General features: G+C 41.5%; 1 protein-coding gene across 2 annotated transcripts; it reads left to right on the top strand.

Moving 5' to 3' along the window:
• The first annotated feature begins 1,540 nt into the window (after positions 1-1,540).
• On the top strand, positions 1,541-16,256 carry LOC148030230 (uncharacterized). 2 transcript variants are annotated; one of them, XR_015692146.1, is made up of 3 exons: positions 1,541-4,420; positions 14,101-14,184; positions 15,495-15,632. XR_015692146.1 is itself a non-coding variant. In XM_087686501.1 (3 exons), the coding sequence occupies exons 1-3, from the start codon at positions 1,811-1,813 to the stop codon at positions 15,731-15,733; spliced, it is 2,940 nt and encodes a 979-aa protein (XP_087542627.1). In that variant the 5' UTR covers positions 1,544-1,810; the 3' UTR covers positions 15,734-16,256. The 2 variants fall into 2 exon arrangements, 1 of the variants encoding a protein (XP_087542627.1); XM_087686501.1 differs by having other exon boundaries at positions 1,544-4,420; positions 14,094-14,184; positions 15,495-16,256.
• The last annotated feature ends 3,850 nt before the right edge of the window (positions 16,257-20,106 follow it).

Consider the following 20,106-nt stretch of genomic DNA (forward strand, 5'->3'; position numbering starts at 1 on the left):
ATGGCCACTTCTAGTTGTGAAGTTGAGGATAGAGAAGCTTTCACAGCTACCATTGAGTGTGTTTGTCTTCGATGCCTTTTGGCTAATTTAGGTGTTGGATAGGTATTTGTTGCCACCACCATATTCACTAATAGTCAAAGCTTATTGGTAGTTACATGAAGTCTAGTGTTCCATGCATGTACTAATATTATTGAGGTGCCTTATCATTAGGTTAGGGAGACCCTATCTGTAGGAGAGATCAACTTGGCCTATGTGTCAATATAGGATAACCTTATAGATCTTTTGCAAAAGGCTTTGCCTTGTGAGAAGTTGAAGCTTTCCACAAATCTTTGGGCTTACTCCCCTTTGTGAATTGTTGTTCATCATGTCCCTTCCATAGTGGGGTTTATTACCATATTCCGGTAGTGATGGATGTGAATGTAGTTAGGATCATCAGGGCAGTTTTTTCCCTTGCTAGGAGGTTTTTTCTTCTAGACTTGTGTATATGTCTAGTCAATTTAGGGTATACATAGTCTTATAAATATTCTCTATTGATACCTCTTAGCGCACATTGAGCTGTACTCTCTTGAGCTTCTTCTTCTCCAAGTCGTATATGTATATTCCTCCAACCCTATATCCAACACAGGGAAGTCTAGAGGAAAGCAAATAGATTGGTATAGTATGTTGGATTGAATGGTTATGCATCCTTTCACAATGCCATTTTGGGTTCGATATTGGCAAGTTTGATGAAGAGACTTGGATATTTTTGCAGGTAATCAAGTTGGTTATTCTAAAAACCATTTGGCTTCATAGAAATGAGGTAGTTCATATTATGATTGGTATTGAGAAGTCTCTTTTAGAGAGCTTGGACACATGAGGGATTTAGGTTGGCTTTCAAAATGAAGATCGTGGGGTGGTAATTAAAAAATGGGAGCATCCACCAAATCAAAAATTGGAATAATGGAGAGGTTGCCTATTAGAGCCTTCCAAAATACACCAGTAATAAGTAGTGTCCACCATCAGTCAAAGATTTAGGTTGGCTTTCAAAATGAAGATCGTGGGGTGGTAATTAAAAAATGGGAGTGTCCACCAAATCAGAATTCGGAATAATGGAGAGGTTGCCTATCAGAGCCTTCCAAAATACACATGTAATAAGTAGTGTCCACCATCAATCAAAGATAATGTATTAAAAAGCTCTCGTCAGTTACTCCTTTGCATGTTGTAATTCTTATCATAACATGTGCCCATATCTCCAATGGTGTTTGACATAGTCTAGTACACATATGTGCCTTTGTTTATACCTTTGGTCTCACAAATAGTTGATACTCAGAGGTTTGATAGAAAGCCTAATGTGCTTAGGGTGAGAGGAGTTTGACTATACATTTGTTGTTCCTTCCATGGGGGGAAAAGCAAGAAAAGATGGATATTTTAATACACAATGATAAGATGGTAGTGACATTTCCTCGTATGGATAAAAGGGTTCTTTTCCCTTGCTTTTCCCAAAGAGTTTCTAATATCATTGGGGGGCACAGCATATGTATCTAGTTGTGGTTGGAGGCTTGCAGAAACTCATGATATTATCATAATTTAGCAATGTGGGAATTTGTCTCAAACTTCTTGTGAATGGGGGTGTTCAACAAGAGCGCAGAAAAGATGTATCATCGTGTAACAAAAAGAAAAGGCAGATTATCTCTTTAAGTAGAAGCCTAGACTGCAACACCCATCTGATCATTTGCAAAAATAAATCTGCACTCACTGGAATTCAAGCAAAGTATCAGAAGCAACACAGGTAATCATATTCAGTGGATGTAGGAAGGGTGCGAGGTAGGGGATGGGACCCCTCTGCCTCTGCAATTCCGTCAATCTACTGGCTCATGCCCATCATCATCATCCTCCCTTGGCTTCTGCATCGGCCTTCTTGCCTCGGCTTCCGGGCCCACACAGGCGCTCGCTCATTCTGTGGATTGTCAAGAGCTCCTCCACCCTAGCAGCAGCTCTGTCATCCCGTTTGCATGGTGCGCATACCAACAGTGGCGATGGTGGTGGCTCACTTGATTCCAATGCCATTAAGGGCCCCTTTGGCTCGCTTCGATTCGAATTGCATGGTGCTGTCGTACCTCTGGGACTAGGAGTGGCAGCAGCTGTCGCAGTTGCCCTAATTGCAGGTCGTCATCACGCCTTTTTGCTCATCCCATTGCCCTTCATCGTATGTCACACTGTTTACAAAATCAAACCGCAACACTCGGACCTCAGGATTGCATTGCCGCCTCCAATTCTGCATGGCTTGCAGCAGCTGCTTACTTCATTTCAGTCTGGCATCTTGCTTTTTCTGTTATGGATTATAAAAATATCGGTAAAAGTGGTTGAGTCTATTGGTCGCCATGAACAGCAACAGGAGTTGCATGATGCATTTCGTAAGAGAGGCAGAGATGTGTCTGTATCTCCTAGCCGGTCTGAGAAAATCGATTCAGTTCTATCAGATGTTAGAACCTGTGTACTTAAATTGGAAGACAAAATCCAAAAGAACTATACCATTGATACTCCAGTTTTGGGCGAAGTGAAGGAGACTCTTACTTCACTAAAAGCTTTAATTTCAGATCATTTTGCAGCAAGAAACAGACAAGGATTGACCAGTTTGCAGTTTGCTTTGGCAATAAAAGAGCTGGGCAAGCAGTCTTTTGAAGTGCTCGAATCACTTTATCCCGTTCAGTCTGAAGAAAATGGAAGTACGCTCTTGACAAACGAGAGAGAGAGACAAACAAATGGAAGTGTGTTTTATGATTTAGAGAAATCCAGTTTAGAGCTAAATGTTAGCAATGAGAGGTCCTATTTGGCACATGCAAATGATCCAGAGCTGCCAAAGAGTGGAAGTAGAAAGAGGGACAAAGGTGCCCTCGACAAAGAAACTGACAAAGGGATGGCTGCAGGTGCAGATATCAGTGGAATTTGTGGTCAAGATGAGCTAACTGCTCGTAGCAGATTTAACAGACAGTTTTCAGAGCTCACAGGTGCTGCAGAGATGGTGAAAGCAGAGAAGACGGACCAAAGCAACACTAGTGTTGTGAGCAGTTGTCTTTCAGTTGACATGGTAGATAGTGTAAATATTCATTCAAGAGAGGCTACTGGAAATGGGGCTGTTTCAGCTGTAATCCCGGAGAAAACACAAGATATGAATGTCTCAGAACAACGTGTAGAGCAGAATGGTACTAGCTGCATGTCTGAAATCTCCAGTATGCCAAGGAAGTCCAGGGATGTTTTAGCAGGTGACCCACAACAAAGAGAGCATACTTCCAGAGAACAAAGTTCAATTGATGCAGCAGGGAACTTTTTGAAAAATGATCTACTTAGAAATAATGATCAGTTTAGCTTGTTGGCTTCATCATCTTCAGAGGAATCCAATAGACCTAAAATTTCCAGTGCAGGATCTAGTTCCATGTCAGCCAGTGAGATTTTCGATGGAAGAGATAGTCAGGTGGAAGAGGCTGAAACATTCAGAAAATCTTTTGATAACAAGCAATCTGTTGCACCTCAGTTCTTGCAAAGTAGAGAGCAGTCTGAGAATTTATGGGCCATGCCAAGAAACTATTTGAGCAAGGTAGAAGACAGCAAGTCAGAGACAGGGGAAGATGTGCAGAGGTTAACAACTAAGGAAAATTCAATACTCTCAGAAAAGCAATCCGGCTCACAGCAGGATGTCTTTGACAATTTGCAAAGATCAGATAGAAGAGAGATTGAATCTTCTTCACCAAATTTAGGGAGGTTATCAAAAGAGGAATTTTCTAGTGAGGGTAATAATATAACATCTGCAGCCACAGTGTCCACCAAAAAGAAAACAGATGAAGAACTTCAAAGGCTGATGAGGACAGGTGAGAATTACTTTAATAAAGGCAATGATGGTCTTGTTGGGAAGCTTGAGGTTGGTGAGGCTGAAACTATGCTGTATAACTCCACCAAAAAGAAAACAGATGAAGAACTTCAAAGGCTGATGAGCACAGGTGAGAATTACTTTAATAAAGGCAAGGATGGTCTGGTTGGGAAGCTTGAGGTTGGTGAGGCTGAAACTATGCTGTATAAGGCTGCAGATATGTTTGCTTCTGCAGTGACCGTGGATCCATCTAGTCTAGAGGCTGTTGGTTTTTGGGGAAATGTTCTTCTTGTTCATGGTGAACTTAAGCTCAAATTGAGCAAGGAATTGAGAAAGATGCTCCCTTCTCAGGAAAGTTCACGTCAGCTTGGGCGAGTCAATCAGAACCGACGAAAAGAATCTGCTGTTGAGCGAACTCTTCAACTGGTTTGTGAAGAATGTGAACAGCTCCTTGTAGAAGCGGGGAGAAAGTATAGGATGGCTCTCTCTCTTGATAAGAGCGATGTTCGTGCGTTGTATAATTGGGGTTTAGCACTTTGTTTTCGAGCTCAATTGATTGCTGCTGAAGGAAAACAGGTAAGCAGATCCAGCGTTCTGTGTCTTAAACTTTTTTTCCGATGAAGTGAATGCTCAGATGTGTTAAGGGTATTGTTAAAAGTGATTGCTCAGGCTGCAGACCCTGATGTGTCAGACAGAATTAAGCTTGTGTCTTTGGAACTGGATAGAGAAACTAATATAACTCTTCTTAATTCATCCAATAAGTTACTGAACTATTAGAAGTTGTCATATTTGGTAAAATCCATGTTTAATTTAGGGTGAGCACTTAGACCACCATTCCTATGGTCTACAAATTTAGGGACCTCCCAATATGGATATCATATGAAAGTTATTAGTGTGTACGCTGCAAAAACAATTGTAGGATCCAAATATGAGACTTACATGTACAAACATGTGCATTCTAAACTTTCAATGTGTATATGCACATTACACACAAACTTTTCATGATCAATGCCCTATTGTTTGTTTTGTTAGGTTGAGCCCACACTCCAAGGCATTCATCCTTTTTATGGTTTGAAGTGCTCTGTGTTCCAATCATAGGCATCTAGTTGGGTCATGCAGCTAGAAGTGTGTACTATCTTCATTCTTACTTGTTCCGTTGGTCGACCATCCATATGACTTAGATACCTTTGACCTTTCTTTCCTTATGTGCCAAAATCTGCTTCGGTACCAAAATCTCATCAAGCTCCTCAACCTCAGGCTGAATTTCAGCAGACATATCCTTTGGCACATCACCATGAAAAGGACTCAACAAACTAACATGAAAGGCATTGTGTATTCGCCAATGTGGAGGTAATTTCAGCAGATATGCCACATCGTTGATCTTCTCCAACACCTGGAAGGGCCAATAGTATCTCATACTCAACTTCAGATACAATCTTTCTCTTCCTTTCATCTTTTCCAGCCTTGTCTGCAGCAATACATAATCACCCTTTGCAAATTGCAAAGCACATCTGTGGCGATCAACCGCCCTCTTTTGCTTTTCTTGCGATGTGTGAAGTGCATACTTTATCTTTGCATAGTTTGCATCTAAGTTTTCCACATAACGACCAACCTCAAAGATCTTATTCTTAGTTTGGAGAATAGGCGGTACCTTCTTGCTACTCTCAACTACCTCAAATGGAGCTTTTTCCGTGGAACTATGCATTGTGTTGTTGTAAGCAAACTCAACCAAGGATAAATACTGCTCCCACTATGTCTTGTGGTCTGAAATATAGCACTTCAAAAGATCCAACAGTGTGGAATTTGCTTCTTCAGATTGATTATCTGTCTACGGATGGAAGGATGATGAGAGTTTCAGCCTGGTACACACATTCTCAAACAACCTCTTCCAAAATAAACTGGTCATTCGAGGGTCTCGATCATTAATGATTGACTTTGGTATACCATGATACTTAAAAGATGTATTGTAAAAACAATTGTGTGATATGATCAGCCTTTATTTTCTTCCTCACCGGAATAAAATGGGCTTGTTTACTAAACCTGCAAATGATAGTCCATATTCCATCATTCCTTGTAGGTGTCCTAGGAATCTAAAAAATAAAGTCCATTGCAATGCTTTGCCAAGGCCTATCCGGAATAGACAAGGGCTGTAATAAAACTGACATCTTTTGCCTATCATGCTTTACCTTTTAACATACGATACATGTCTTGACAAACTGTTCTATATGATGTCTCAAAGCTGGCTAATAAAAGAAATGCTCCACTGCCTCGATTGTGGCACCGATATCTTTGTGTCTTGCATACGAAGGAGCATGAATTTCAATGTAACTTTGGGCCTTAACTGCTTTGTGACAGTCATCCATGCATCATCAGAAATCTATCTCTTAGCACAAAGTGTTCATGCCTTTGGGCATTGCAAAGTTAATCATAAACATTAGTAAAGTCTAAATCAGCAACATCTTGCTCTTTCATGGTATCCAACTCAGTGTGATAAACCATGCGGATGGGTGAAATTTGTGGCTTACGCAATAGTGCATTAGCCACAACATTCTTTTTACCATCAATATGTACGATTTGAAAGTGAAATATAAAGAGAAAATTTACCCTACCATCTCATATGCTTCTTTGACAATTTTCTGTGCCTCAGAAAGTACCTCAAAGTTTGATGGTCTGTTTGCATTGTACAATCAGCTCCCAACAAATATTGTTTCCACGTAAATAATGCATAAATTATTACAACCAAGAGCTTTGTGTACATACTCCCTACAGTAAGAACATAAACCCAGGAAGCTGCAGATCTCATGCACATTTCTCAAAGGTGGCTATGATCGTATTGCCTCCACCTTTGTAGAGTCCATGCAAATACCATCAGCTGATATAGAATGCCCTAAAAAGTGGATTTCATGCAAGAAGAATTTACTTTTCTTGTCATTGATAACCAACCTATGCTCACCAAATCATTGAACACAATGTCCAAGTGTCTTCTATGCTTTGTCTCATTCTTTGAATAGACAATCATGTCATCAAAGAAAGTACCCACAAATCCTCTATGTAGCTTGAAGATGCAATTCGTCATCCGATTAAAAGTGGCAGGAGTATTCGTAAGTGCAAAAGGCATAACAAGAATCTCATACAATCCAAAAGATAACTTGAAAGCTATCTTAGGCATATCTTCCTATCTAATGCGTATTTGATAATATCCACTTTTCAAATCTATACGGTTGAATATGGTTGCCCCTTGTAATCTATCCATAACACCATTGATTCGAGAAATCAAAAAGTGATTCTTTATCGTATCTTGTTTAGAGCTCAATGGTTAATGCACATATGCCATGAACCATCATTTTTCTGTACCAAAAGCATTGGAGAACAAAAACGAGATGAGTTGGATTGAATTAGCCATTTTTTTAATAGTTCATTCACTTGACTCATAATCTCCTCATGTTGGGCTGTACTAACTTTGTATGATGGCTTATTAGGTGGGCTACTTTGAGGGATAAGATCTATGCCATGATCTTCTGGCCTTTCAAGTGGTAGCTGCCCTGGAAGTGACCGAGAGAAGCAATCAGCATACATTTTTAGAAATGACATGTGATCCTTCTCTAACTTAGATATGTTTTCAACATTCTCACTATTGTCTTTATATTTAGTAAAAGCCAAGTACAGTGAAAGATGATTTTTCATTACTTTTGAAATGGCAACTGTAGATACAACAAGGACAGATTTATCTTTCAACTTTACATCAAGTGTGAGTACCTTTCCCTCATGCTGAATAGTGATATTTTTTAAACAAAAATCAATCACTACATGCATACGGTGACACCATGGCATACCAAGCAATACATTAGACGGGCTTTGCATGGCCTTTACATGCCATTCCAACTTTCCCCATGGGTGCTATCTCATCCTCTCTGATGCCTAGACGGGTTGCCATGTCAATAGAGATGAAGTTGGCTTGTGCACCATTATCAAAGAAAATCAATGCATGCTGATTCCTAATTCTGCCCCATGCTCTACACAACTCAGTAGCATCATCATCGGGCTGATCACTAGTAACGTCAACTACCAATCCCACTGATGTTTTGGGTTTCTTTCCTTTAGAATCTCCTTGATTTTTTGATTTTCCAACTTGTTGCTGCCTATTGGGACAGTCCCTTGCAATGTGACCTTCCTGTTCACAAATAAAACATTTATTTACAGCCATCAATTCTCTACATTGTGCCAATGTTTTCGAGCCATTTCTTTGCTGTTGTGGTCTCTTTTTGGCTGATTTTCAGATCTACCCCTTTTCTTAGCCTTTAACAACTTTTCATTCAGCTTTTGTCCGCTCTCTAGGAAGCTCGAATCCTTCCCATGCAGCAAAGCATCGGCTGTAGTAGCAATCTCTATGAGTTGAGACATGTTAGACACGGTGGATTTAATGCAAAAATCCTTGATTCCTTTGGATAGCCCACCGCAACCATATTTTTTTACTTGCTCATGAAGGGGTACGGGGCATTAAGAAGTAATAGGCAGCAATGCATCTCAAAACTTCTTATTATATTGCTCCAAATTCTTATATTCCTTAGCATCCAACTTATTCCAAGCTGTCATGATATCCACCTCAAAGGTACTAGTCAACCAATTCGATGCAAACATTTGCTTGAATTGTATCTAGGTTGATAGTGCTCTACCTTGTATCAAAAGAGTGGACCACCATTGTAATGCATTTCCTCTCAAGAAAGTGGTTGCCTTTCGAATCTTCGAGGACTCGGTGAAGTTTCCTCCAGGATAGGTTGCATCAAATTGCTGAATGAAAGTTAAAGCTTTCACCCTATCTTGTGCGCCATTGAAGGACTCAAACTTCACTGTTTTTCCACCCTCATCATAGTCTTTTGCTGCCTCTTTTGGTGTCAAGTTATCATACAGTGGCTGTTGCAAAAAGGGTGCATTTATTGAATTTACATCAAAACCAATGCCAAACAGAGCATTTGCATGACCAGTATTTATTTCTTGAGCCCCATAAACATTCAAGGATGCAGATGCAGTACAAAACATGCTACTTTGTGTCCCAGTCATCAAACCAATACTGCCATACGTAGGGCTTTGCGTATTTCCAGCCTCTGTAGTAGACAATGCAACACACTTTTGTAGCTTGGAGATCCAAGAGACTGCTTCTTCTGTAACGGTAAACACATACCTAGAAGTGGACTTTTTGCAGTCCGCATGACCAGCATAGTCTGCATTCGTAAAGCCAAAGATAGATGCCTTCTGCTTTCCAAAGCAGATACACAAATCCTTTGTGCCTTTGAAGTATCTCATAATATCTTTCAGTGCTTCCCAATGCTTTTTACCAGGGTTTGCTATGTATCTGCTAACCACTCCCACTACAAAGGCAATGTTAGGACGTGTAGCAACCATAGTATACATCAAATTGCTAATAGCTGAAGTATATGGTATCTTGGCCATTTCAGCCTTTTCATCATCAGATGTAGGGCTGTCCTCTGCATTGAGTTTCACATATGGAGACAATGGAATCCCAAAATCTCCCCCCCCCCATATTGAAATGCTGTAAAACCTTGGAGATATACTCTTGTTGAGATAGATAGAGTAATTCTTTTGACCTATCTCTGAGTATTCGCATGCCAAGAATGTAATTTGCATCACCAAGATCCTTCATGTCAAAGCTGCCATGAAGACTTTGCTTCAGTGAGTCCAAGGCATGAGTATCCCTGCTGGCAATTAGCATGCCATCAACATACAAAACCAAGATAATCAGGTTGCCATTTGCTGCCTTCTTGGTGTACAAGTAGTGATCCACTTGACTTCTATGAAAACCTTGAGAGTGTACAAATGTATCAAACTTATGATACCATTCTCTCGGTGCTTGTTTCAGCCCATACAAACTCTTTTTGAGTTTACATACCATCTTCTCTTTCCCTTTTGCCACAAATCGTTCAGGCTGCTGCATATATGTCTTCATGCAGATCACCATGTAAGAATGCAGTCTTTACATCCATCTGTATGAGCTCCATATCTTTAGTTGCAACCAAGCTCAAAATGGTTCTCAATGTAGTCATCTTGATTACAGGAGAGAAGTTCTCATCAAAGTCTTTGGTGAGGAACCAAAAGTGACCTTCATTTTGTAAACCCATTTGCATGGAAGGGTTTTCTGCCCTTTAGGTAACTGCATCAAGTCCCAAGTGCCATTTTTCTCAAGAGATTCCATCTCTGACAACATGGCTTTATACCATTTTTTACTGTCCTGTCTGTCCATTGCTTTCTTGAAGCAAGACGGTTCACCACAGTCTGTCAACATGACATAATCAGCCACATTGTTTGCACCAGGAACGAATCTATCAGGTTGTCTTGTAGCCCTAGACGATCTCCTACCCCAATGATCATTGTTTGCTGGCTGTGGAGCCTGCAAATTTCCATTTTCAGCTTGCTGTCCTGGTTCAGCTTGCAAATTAGCATTAATAGCTTGTTGTCTTGGTTGCTCTTGCACATCCAATGGCTCACCATTATGGGCAATGGCTGGCTAATCATTTCCAGCATTATTTTCTGCATTTGCAGGTTCATTTACAGTAGGTATTTGCTGCTGTATAGCGGGCACATTTTGCTAACCAAAAGGTATTTCTTCCTAGAATACAACCCTACGGACCTCCTCAGTCTTTTCGGGCTGTTTATGCATGCGATCTTCCCGGAAGATAACATCATTGCTGTGCACTATTTTCCTTTTCTCTTTTTCATTTGTCACGTTTAAAGTGACCCTTCTTGCCACAATGATGGCATTCAACATCCTTTCCACGTGATTTACTATGTCTCTTGCTATCAGATTGGCCTTTTTGCTGTGATCTGCCCCTAGTACGCAAAGCACTGGAAGACTTACTGGATGCATTGTTTTGTTGATTCATTTCTTCCATGAGTAGAGCACTCTCTATATCAGCATACAAAAGGATTGCATTAGAATTGCTCATAGCAGTCTTGAATGTATCGCAACTCTTTGCCAGAGTGCAAAGCAAGAACGTAGCCTTAAATTCTTCATCAATCATGAACTTCAAGGCAACCAGCTGGCTGAAAATGGAGTTCAACTCACTCAAGTGAGTAGACATTGCTGTACCCTCTTTCATATGTAAATCCATAAGCTTTTTCAGCTAGTAAACTTTGCTTGCGGCACTCTTCTGGGCATATAGTTCTTCCAGTTGAGTCCAAATAGCGTAGGTAGAATCGAAACCTTCAATGTTAAACAACAAGGCATCAGAATTCGATAGCTTGATGGTTGAGCATGCAAGCTCATTTAACTCATCCTAGTCTTCCTGTTCCATATTTGCAGGCGTTGCCCCTTTGGTCTTAATCGGCCTTGCCTGCTTCTTCTGCAACAGGATATTATAGCATTGTTTTTGTCAGATTGCAAAGTTATGTGCTCGTTCAAGCTTCTTAATGTGCATGAGATGATTGCTGTCACTATTGCCAGCCATGATTTTCAGCCCAAATGTGACAAAAAAATTTAGCAAATGCAGGCCGAAACTGTCTCACAAGTGACCAAGTTACAAACAAGTACCAACTAGCAATAAATAACCACGTAAGAGCAGAAATTTCAGATCTGCAAATAAATTTTCAGAAGCACTAAACCTTGTGCTACAACACTCCACAACTGATTACAGCTGTTCCAAGGACAAATGCATCACATTACATGAGAAGTCCCAAATTTTAGCTGCAATTTTTGTTGTACATGCACCCATGGGCACAAATTTGACATGCACGGTCAAAAGGCCCCAAAATTTTTGTGCTCAAAGCATCAACCATACATCTGCACTGTCTCTGACATGCATAGAATAGGCCAATTTTGCCAAAATAGAGCAATTTCAGCAAAACCCCCAAATTTTTCCAATTGCTAGATGTCCAAATTGCATGGAATTAAACCTGCATGTACATAAAATGACCCAATGGCGCACAAATTTCACCCAAACAGCAAAAACCCCAAATTGCACGGGGTCCAATGTGCATCAATGTCGAGAAATTAGATAAATTTCAGCCCAATTCTTGCATGTTCATGAAAAGCCTCAAATGGCGGAGGCAAAATGTCACAAATTCTTGCAATTTCTGAGACAAATATCACTATTGTGTCTTGCTCACATCAAATCTGAACAAATCCCCAAATTTTTGGCACAAATCTGCCCAAAATTCTGAACTGTGCTTACATGCATGAATGCCCGTCAGTGAGTGAAGGGCTTGCTTGTAGGAAACCTTTGAAAAAATTAAAAAATTTGCAAAGGAAAAGTGACGAATCTGCCCCCTTTACAGCCGCTAGCCCGTCGCCTGCTCGTGTGACGTGCTTGTGACATGGAAAAATGACGTTTGACCTGTGTGCAACCTGGAACTATCGCCTGATTGAAAACATGGCCCGTTGATCTGCGCTTGACTGAAAACAACGTTTTTGACTTGCGTCTGACTGCACGTGCTGTGGCGTGTCTGTCTAGTGAAAGAACAATGACGAGTTGACCTGCACGAACTCTGAGAAGTGCGAAGACCTTAGCCGCAGCTCTGATACCAATTTGAAGTGAGCGATGCGTAGTGACGATGCAATGTCCTGTTGTGAAAATGTCAGGTAGAGAGCAAAACGTGAGCAAGAGTAGAGAGTGAGAGTCAAAGAGAGATGCACGATGTTCTTGGGTACAATTTGTTGTGTGTACCTCTTTAGGTTTTAGATAGATACATATGAAAGTACAAATATGCTAAGGGTGTATTCACACCCGTGCACATATAAAAGGCACGATAGCCCTTTATTCCCAACAATTTGCACAGTGAAGGGAGTGAAATGAAATTCTTTGGGCAGTGGGCTATTGAAGTAATCACTGGAAGGTGAAGGATAGCTGTCGAGGGAGCGAACCGCAATCCTCTGACGCTAATGGAGATGTGGAAGATGATCACTAGCTGTTGAGGGAGTGAACTGCAGTCTTCTGATGTTGGGGAGTGACTTGGACAGTAAAACAAAAATCTCAAAGTTTCGGAGCTGTCAAACGCAGGGAGAGCAGCCCAGATGTTGACGTCAAATGGATAATGATGACGCTAGAGAACGGAAGTTGAGCCGGGCTGCAAAAATGTAGGTCTCAATAACCTTTGTGAAAGAGGAGCGACGCCAGGTGATGGAGGAGAAGCCGGGCTGCAAAAACGTAGGTCCCAACAGCCCATGTGATAAATGAGTGACGCAGGTGGAGGAGGAGCTAGGCTGCAAAAACGTAGGTCGCAACAGCCCCTGTGATAGACGAGTGATGAAATCATTGATGCTCGGTGATGTAGACTACTACCAGAGGCTAGGATGTTGTTGGCAAGCTAGAGATGATGATGCCAGGCAAGGAGAAGGCCTCCAGAGTGAAAAACACAAGTGAAGGTGGAGCCTGAAGGAGAAGGGTGCTGATGCCAAGCAGAGGATGGTGATGCTAGGTGGAAGATGCTCCAAACACAAAGCCTGATGTTGGAACAGGGCATCTGAAGTTGAAGAGGAAGGGTGAAGGCAGCCACGAGTCACCAACTGCAATGTTCTCCTGAAGGGGTGTGAGGGCAGTGGAAGGGGTTGGTGAGAGAAAGGAAGAGTGTCTAATGACAGAGGAAGAGGGGTGAAGAATGACTAAAGAGTGGTGAAGAATGAATGAAGTGACTGCCTATTTATAGGCATAGGTTGTCTAGGGTGGCGCACCACTATGTGGGCACCCACTGAGAAAGTGGCCAAAATGTGGACACCAGTCCTTTTTGGGGCTGTTAGTGTGAAACCCTAAATGAAGTGTGTAAACTGAAGAAGTGGTTTCTCAACACAAGACATCCAAATGATGTGTACATCCATGTACTATGGTTTGATGATGAAAGCATCCTTTAATAGCTGCAAAAATGCTCCATGCAGAATGACATTTTTGTGCACAACAGTGCTCTTGCTGCAGTCCAGGTTCTCTTAGTTTCTATCTTGATGATTCAGGCTACCTTGATTCAGAGGTGGAAGGTTCTTTGTTGGGGCAGCACGTGCACGCGCGCGCGCGCACACACACACACACACAGACACAGATCCCCTTCTTTTGTTATTGCAGTGTTGTGTATTTTATGGCCTTTTGACTCGATGTTGTTTTCTGCTTGTCTTGAAGTCCGTTTGGTTGGCCAGAAGGTTCTTTGTAAGTGTTTCAATTCATTAGCTCAAACCTCTTCATGAGAGAGAGAGAGAGAGAGAGAGAGAGAGAGAGAGAGAGAGGTAGGTAAGTTCTGTGATGGATTTTTGTAGGATGCAGTTGGAGCTGCAGACAGGCTGTATTTAGCGGCTATTGATAAATTTGAAGCAATGATGGGAATAAGTAAAAAAGCTGCACCTGCTGGTAAAGTTCAACTAGTTGTTCATTGTACCTACTTTTATCATGTAGTGTAAATATACAGATTGTCATCTAGCAGTATTTTGAAAATGTTGAAATAGAACATATCTATGATACATGCTCGCAGCAACAAAAGACTTGTTTCTTGCTAAACAATCTGGCAAGTTTTACAGCAATAGCATTTAAAATTTTTTGAGAAATCTCTAATCTGTTTCCTTTCCCCAAATTGGGAACTGAGCAATACCCAAACATTCCAACCTGTGATTCATTTGAGACTTTTCTGCTCTGTAACCTAATGGTTATCATCCTCCATTTGCAGCTTGTACACTTCATTTTCTTGCTTGCTTTCTTTATAACTTTTGTATACCTTTCATCCTTTGCTTCTCTCCATTCTTTCTCCACCTGTTCCTCTTTTATTCCCTGCATTTCTCACCTCCTTGCTTCTTTCAGTGCTTTGGTTCTCATCTTTTAAAGTCCTCATGTTTCACTTGCATTTGGCAACTGCCCCAGGCAGTTACTTTTTTTCTCCGCTAGAACTTTCACCTTTCAGCCGCAAATTGTATAACGGTACTCTCTTAACCAACCCCCCACCCCCCCCCCCCTTTTTTTTGTCTGCTTCTCATTCTCTCTCCTTCCCATCTTCCAAGTCTTTGTGCTAATTTGGTTTCAGCAGTTCTCTATTTGTAGTGTATTCAGTTTCAGCAGTTAGATACTTTACAGAAAAAATCAAGCCAATGAATGTCAGTTAAATTACCTCAGATTTTTCAATATCTTGGCTGCTCACAGCCTATGTTTCTTACCTCTTCCTTCCTGCCATAATAAAGGTAAAATGTCTTCATTGGATTTTCAATTTCTGCCATTACTTGGAGCATGGAGGAACTTATCCTATCTGTAGGTACTTTCAAGAAAGTCAATCTAGATGGTGAAGAGGCCATCAAAGCTTGGCCCTTTTTGAGTAAATATGGTGTGTGATGCATGAAGAAAGTATGACAAGTCAGTATATACCCACACAGTGCCACAATGTATGTAAAGTTTTGGTAGTCAAGTATGATCACCCTCTTTGGAACGTTCATCTAATGGTTGCTACTACTATAAGCAATCATCATTTCTCTTATCTTCACAATTCTCAGTTTTTCTTTTGTTGTCACTATGATGCAATGCCATGTTAATGTGCGTGTGCTGTATTTCCCCCCCCAAGAATTGAAAATTCTATTAAATCCACCACTGCAATGAGCCAATGTAAAATATGTACAACAGAACCCATTTGGGAACTTAACGGAAGATTCTCACTGTACTATTTACATGTGAACTGCCAGGTATGCTCAACTGGGGACTTGCTTTGCGTGATAGATCCAGACTTCGTCCACCTGGCAGTCAGGAGAGGGTTAGCCTAATGCAACAAGCAAAGCAGCTGTTTGAGGATGCACTACGCTTGCATCCAAATGATCTCCAAATTCGAGGAGCTTTAACTACATGTAGAGTTGAACTTCAGCAGATGGAAGAGCGAACTGAAGCTTCATCTGGCAAAGCTTGGAGGTCCAAGTGGGGAGATTAACTGAAAGAAAGATATTCAGCATTTCCTTTTAGAGATTTTAGATGATGTCTCTGTATCATCAATGTGACAAAGTTGCTTTTCCCATCTGTGAATGCTGCTCAGTTGGATGCTTCTAAACACAATCCTGGCAAGCGATTTGTCCCTTTGTTTCAACTAGCCAATAGGTATGCAGAAATGGTTTTTACATATCCTGTAGCCATTTGAAGATGTCATGTTTGGGATACTCCAAACAAGAGGCCTTAAAACATGTACAAGGTATATAGATAACCTCAATCTTAACCATAAAATGTCTTGCGGTGATTTCCAACCACGAGTGATTGGCAGTCCAGATGGCTCTGTCTGCAGATAGTTATCAGGAAGGAGCTCAGTGATGGTAAATTGGTATGGCAGCTTCTACTCTATTACTACACTAAGTGTCATGATGGGGCATTGCCCCTTGTACAAATTTGAAAAAGTTGGGAAGTGGATTGTATGGTGATTTATGAAATGGAAATATTCAAATTCTTCACTTTGGTTTATTGAATCACGTCATGCTTCTATTTCTTCCAAAAGAGAACAAGGTGATGTAGTGCAAATATCTAATGCAAACCACAAAACTCGTGGAGTAACAAGGTCATTCTAAATGGATGAGGAGGGAAGATGCCTTTTTTAGCACTTGTCTTTCATGTAGAGCCACATATGGTTTGGCAGTTGCAGCCCATCAGACAGGCTGTTTACGCAATCCTTGTATTAGACTTATTCCCTGGTGTATCCTTATGTTCCTATACATGACTTATTTTGCATATTTACCTTGGGAATTCTCCCTTTAGAAGTTCATTAAACAACTTTTTCTTTTCTTCGGAAAAGAACTTGGGTCTAAGTGCATGACATGCATCATTATGCTAGTTCTAACATACGATAACCATAGTGTCATAACATTCAACTCAATCACTATCTATAAAAGCACGTATGCATGGATGAGACTCCAGAGAATAGAAAAGTCCCCATGTTTGAGTATCTTTTGAGATATCGAAAGATGTTCGCGGTTGCTTGCCAATGTGTGAGGCCTATGTTAAAAATATGAGAGAGAGAGAGAGAGAGAGAGAGAGAGAGAGAGAGAGTATTGTCAATGAGAATATGGGATTCAATATGCATTTGCTACTAGAGTTGGTGTGATCCTCAAAGAGGTGGTTGCTCCATGGATGGATATTGTTTGCACTACATTGGTTATTCTTGCTTCATGATCTCGTTCTTCTATTCTTGTGGACAATGTTGTAGTCTTTTGGCTCCATGTCTTGTTTTCTACTTGTCTTTGAGTTTGCATGGTTGGCTAGGGGACCCTTTGTAAATATTCCAGTTCATTAATTCCAACTTCATGAGAATGAGAAAGAAAGAAAGTTATATTAACGCCTACAAAAGGCCAAATCAGCCTATGAGACGAAAATGCTACATATGATAAGTTTGGGAATTTTCCATGTCCCAAGAAAGTTGTCATCTAATGCTATAACTAATTAAATGGAGAATAAACATGGAATAATACATAACCGAAGAGGAAAAAATGATGTCTAAGCCAGAATGTGGAATTGCTCAGGAGGCATTCATCCGTGGATGTGTCTCGTAGGTCTATCTAGAATAGAGAAGCTGAAGCAGTGAGGCAGGGTCCCCCGGTGGTGTAGGATACTGTGTGTATGGAGATGATGCCTCTGTGAGGGCATGGACTAGCTGGGATGGGATGACAGGCTTTGCACCTCTTTGTGGTTATATCTAGGGTGGTCCCTCATGGTGGGGGTGTCAGACGGATTGATGAGGGTTCTGTAGTGGAGGGAGTAGTCAATGCTCTGTAGAATTCCATGAGTGTATGCTTGTGTGTGGCTCCATGTCTTTGTTGCTGGGTCCGTAAGAGGTGCTCTTTGTGGCGGCATAGCTCCAATAAGAAGAGGTCAAGTCATCTTTGATCCGGGAAATCCATAACCTTTTATAGTGGTCCAAATCCCTCTCTGAACAAGCAATGGAAGCACCCTTGAATCTTGTAGTACATTGAGCATTTGCATAAGTAATGCTCCTTCTTCTCTTGCTTGAGCTAACAAAGTTGGAAAATCTTGTCCTCTAGGGGGAGGGAGTGCACTATATCTACATGTTCTCTTGATTTGGAGTTGGTGTGAGGAGCTATCCAATGGTGCATCATACACCATGAGATGTGTGCATCCATGTATCTTAGCAGGTGGACAATAAGGCCATTACGTGATGTGTAGAAGATGCTTTTGATAAAAACCCATCTTCATCCCTAGATCTCTAGTAGGTATCACCCATGTTGTGGTTGTGTGTATCTGAATAATGTCCATCCTGATGAGGTGACTTACCTCCTCTTGGTAAGGGTAATCCAACTTGTACTGTGGTGGTGGGAGGTGATCCATGTATAATCCACGTGACTGTAACCATGCCTATGTTCATGGGCATCTGTAATGCTAGCTATCCAGACAACTCTAGTGCGAGCCATATCTCTATTTTGGCAAGGTCCAGAGCCTATGCAAGAAAGTTATCGTCTAGAATAGGGCCTCTGTTAATATGAGTGGTGCTTCCATATTTTCTCTGATGATCTCATGTGGTATCGAGGGTTTACTTTGAATCATCTATAAAATAATCAGTACTAGGGGTCTCTCCATCCACTTCCACACCTCATGTATCTCCTCTTCCTTGTTGGCTCTCCTTGTGTGATAGAGTCTCGATCCCCAAATGGGTCCCCCATACAAAGGTGCTAGTGTGACCAAAGTGTCAAATAGCATGCGTACTGGCTCTTCATTGACCCTAGGGTTGCATAGCCTCATGTCAATCTATCCTCTATTGCTCTCCTCAAAGTGGATCTTAGCCCTGAAAAAGTAATCCCCAAGTAAATATATCTCTAGACCTCCTCCACTATCTCCTCTCCGTATGTAAAATGGGATACTACTTGCTGAATCCACTAGGAGGAAGTGTTGAATACCATAACCTTGGTTTTCCCAAGGTTCACCATGAGAATCCTGTCCTAACAAAAGGCTCATAGTGTGCATTTAGGTGATGCTATAATCCCTTTCGTGTGTTGGAGACGAGGAATATGTCATTAGCATACAATAGTATGGGTATCAATGCCTCGTCTCCAACACACGAAAGGGATTATAGCATCACCTAAATGCACACTATGAGCCTAACAAAAGGCTCATAGTGTGCATTTAGGTGATGCTATAATCCCTTTCGTGTGTTGGAGACGAGGAATATGTCATTAGCATACAATAGTATGGGTATCAATGCCGCCCCCGCCCCCCCCCCCCCCCCCCCCCCCCCAACCCCCCCCCAAATTTCATCTCCATCCGGATCTCCAACTCATGTAGTCTTTGCACGATCCTAGCGTGTGGTTCTATGTTAAAGGCCTTATAGAAATCTATAAAATAGTAGTATACTCACCTCCCCTATGCCCTACTCTCCTCAATGATGGATCGAAGGGTGAGGATATGATCAAGAATGGAGTAACCCCTCCTAAACCATGCGTGTCCACATGCTCGATGTTGATGCTTCTCCTACCATTTTCTCAATTCACGCTCTAGTATCGATCCATAAAGTTTGGCTAACACGTGGCCAACCATGACCATCCTATAAATCATAGGAACCATGGGGTCTCTAGCTTTTAGGATCGGTACTATAGTATTAGTTGACCAACTAGCAGGGAAACCTTCACACAGGGCCCTATTGAATAGGTGGGCTAGAAGGGGTGCTAGGATATCTCTAGCATGTGATAGGTGCTCTACTACTAGTCCATCATGGTCATGGACCCCCGACCATTATGGAGCTTATTGATGGTGTCACAAACCCTTGTGGTGCTAAAAAAGGTGGACGACGTGGGTCTGTCCTTTGGTGTCGGGGCAGTGGGGGCTGCTCCTCCCTACACAACATAGCTACTCCAAACCTTTTGGTCCCCCCTTGTGATTGGCTTTAGGGTGGCATTCTATCTCCCATCTATATCCTCTCACCTTTGGCAAGTACATGCCCAGGCTCTAGTGTGCCTTTGTATATAGGATGATGTCCATGTCAATGAAGGTCTCTTGAAAATCCTTGTGGATCCATTAGAGTTCCACATTGTGAACTTCAAATGTGTCTCATAGGTTGTGCCTTGTCATTGGTGCCTATATGTGATAACGATGCACCCATATCTGTATATTGCCCATTTTCTCGCTTTGCGAGCCTCCATAATCTGCTGCATGCACTCCTTGCAATGGGCTACTTGGGTGGGTGTGAGATCATCCTCAAGATATACATTTTCTCCTTGCGAGCCTTCCTTTTGGAGAGAAAAACTTGTTGTGACTCTAGATAATCAAAATCTGATGATAAGGGGCAGGCCCTTTTCTAGATCCTTCTCTACACAC

Source organism: Lygodium microphyllum, chromosome 10, assembly GCF_053477565.2.
Source record: "Lygodium microphyllum isolate KBCC chromosome 10, Lygodium_microphyllum_v1.1.10, whole genome shotgun sequence".
NCBI lineage: Eukaryota > Viridiplantae > Streptophyta > Polypodiopsida > Schizaeales > Lygodiaceae > Lygodium > Lygodium microphyllum.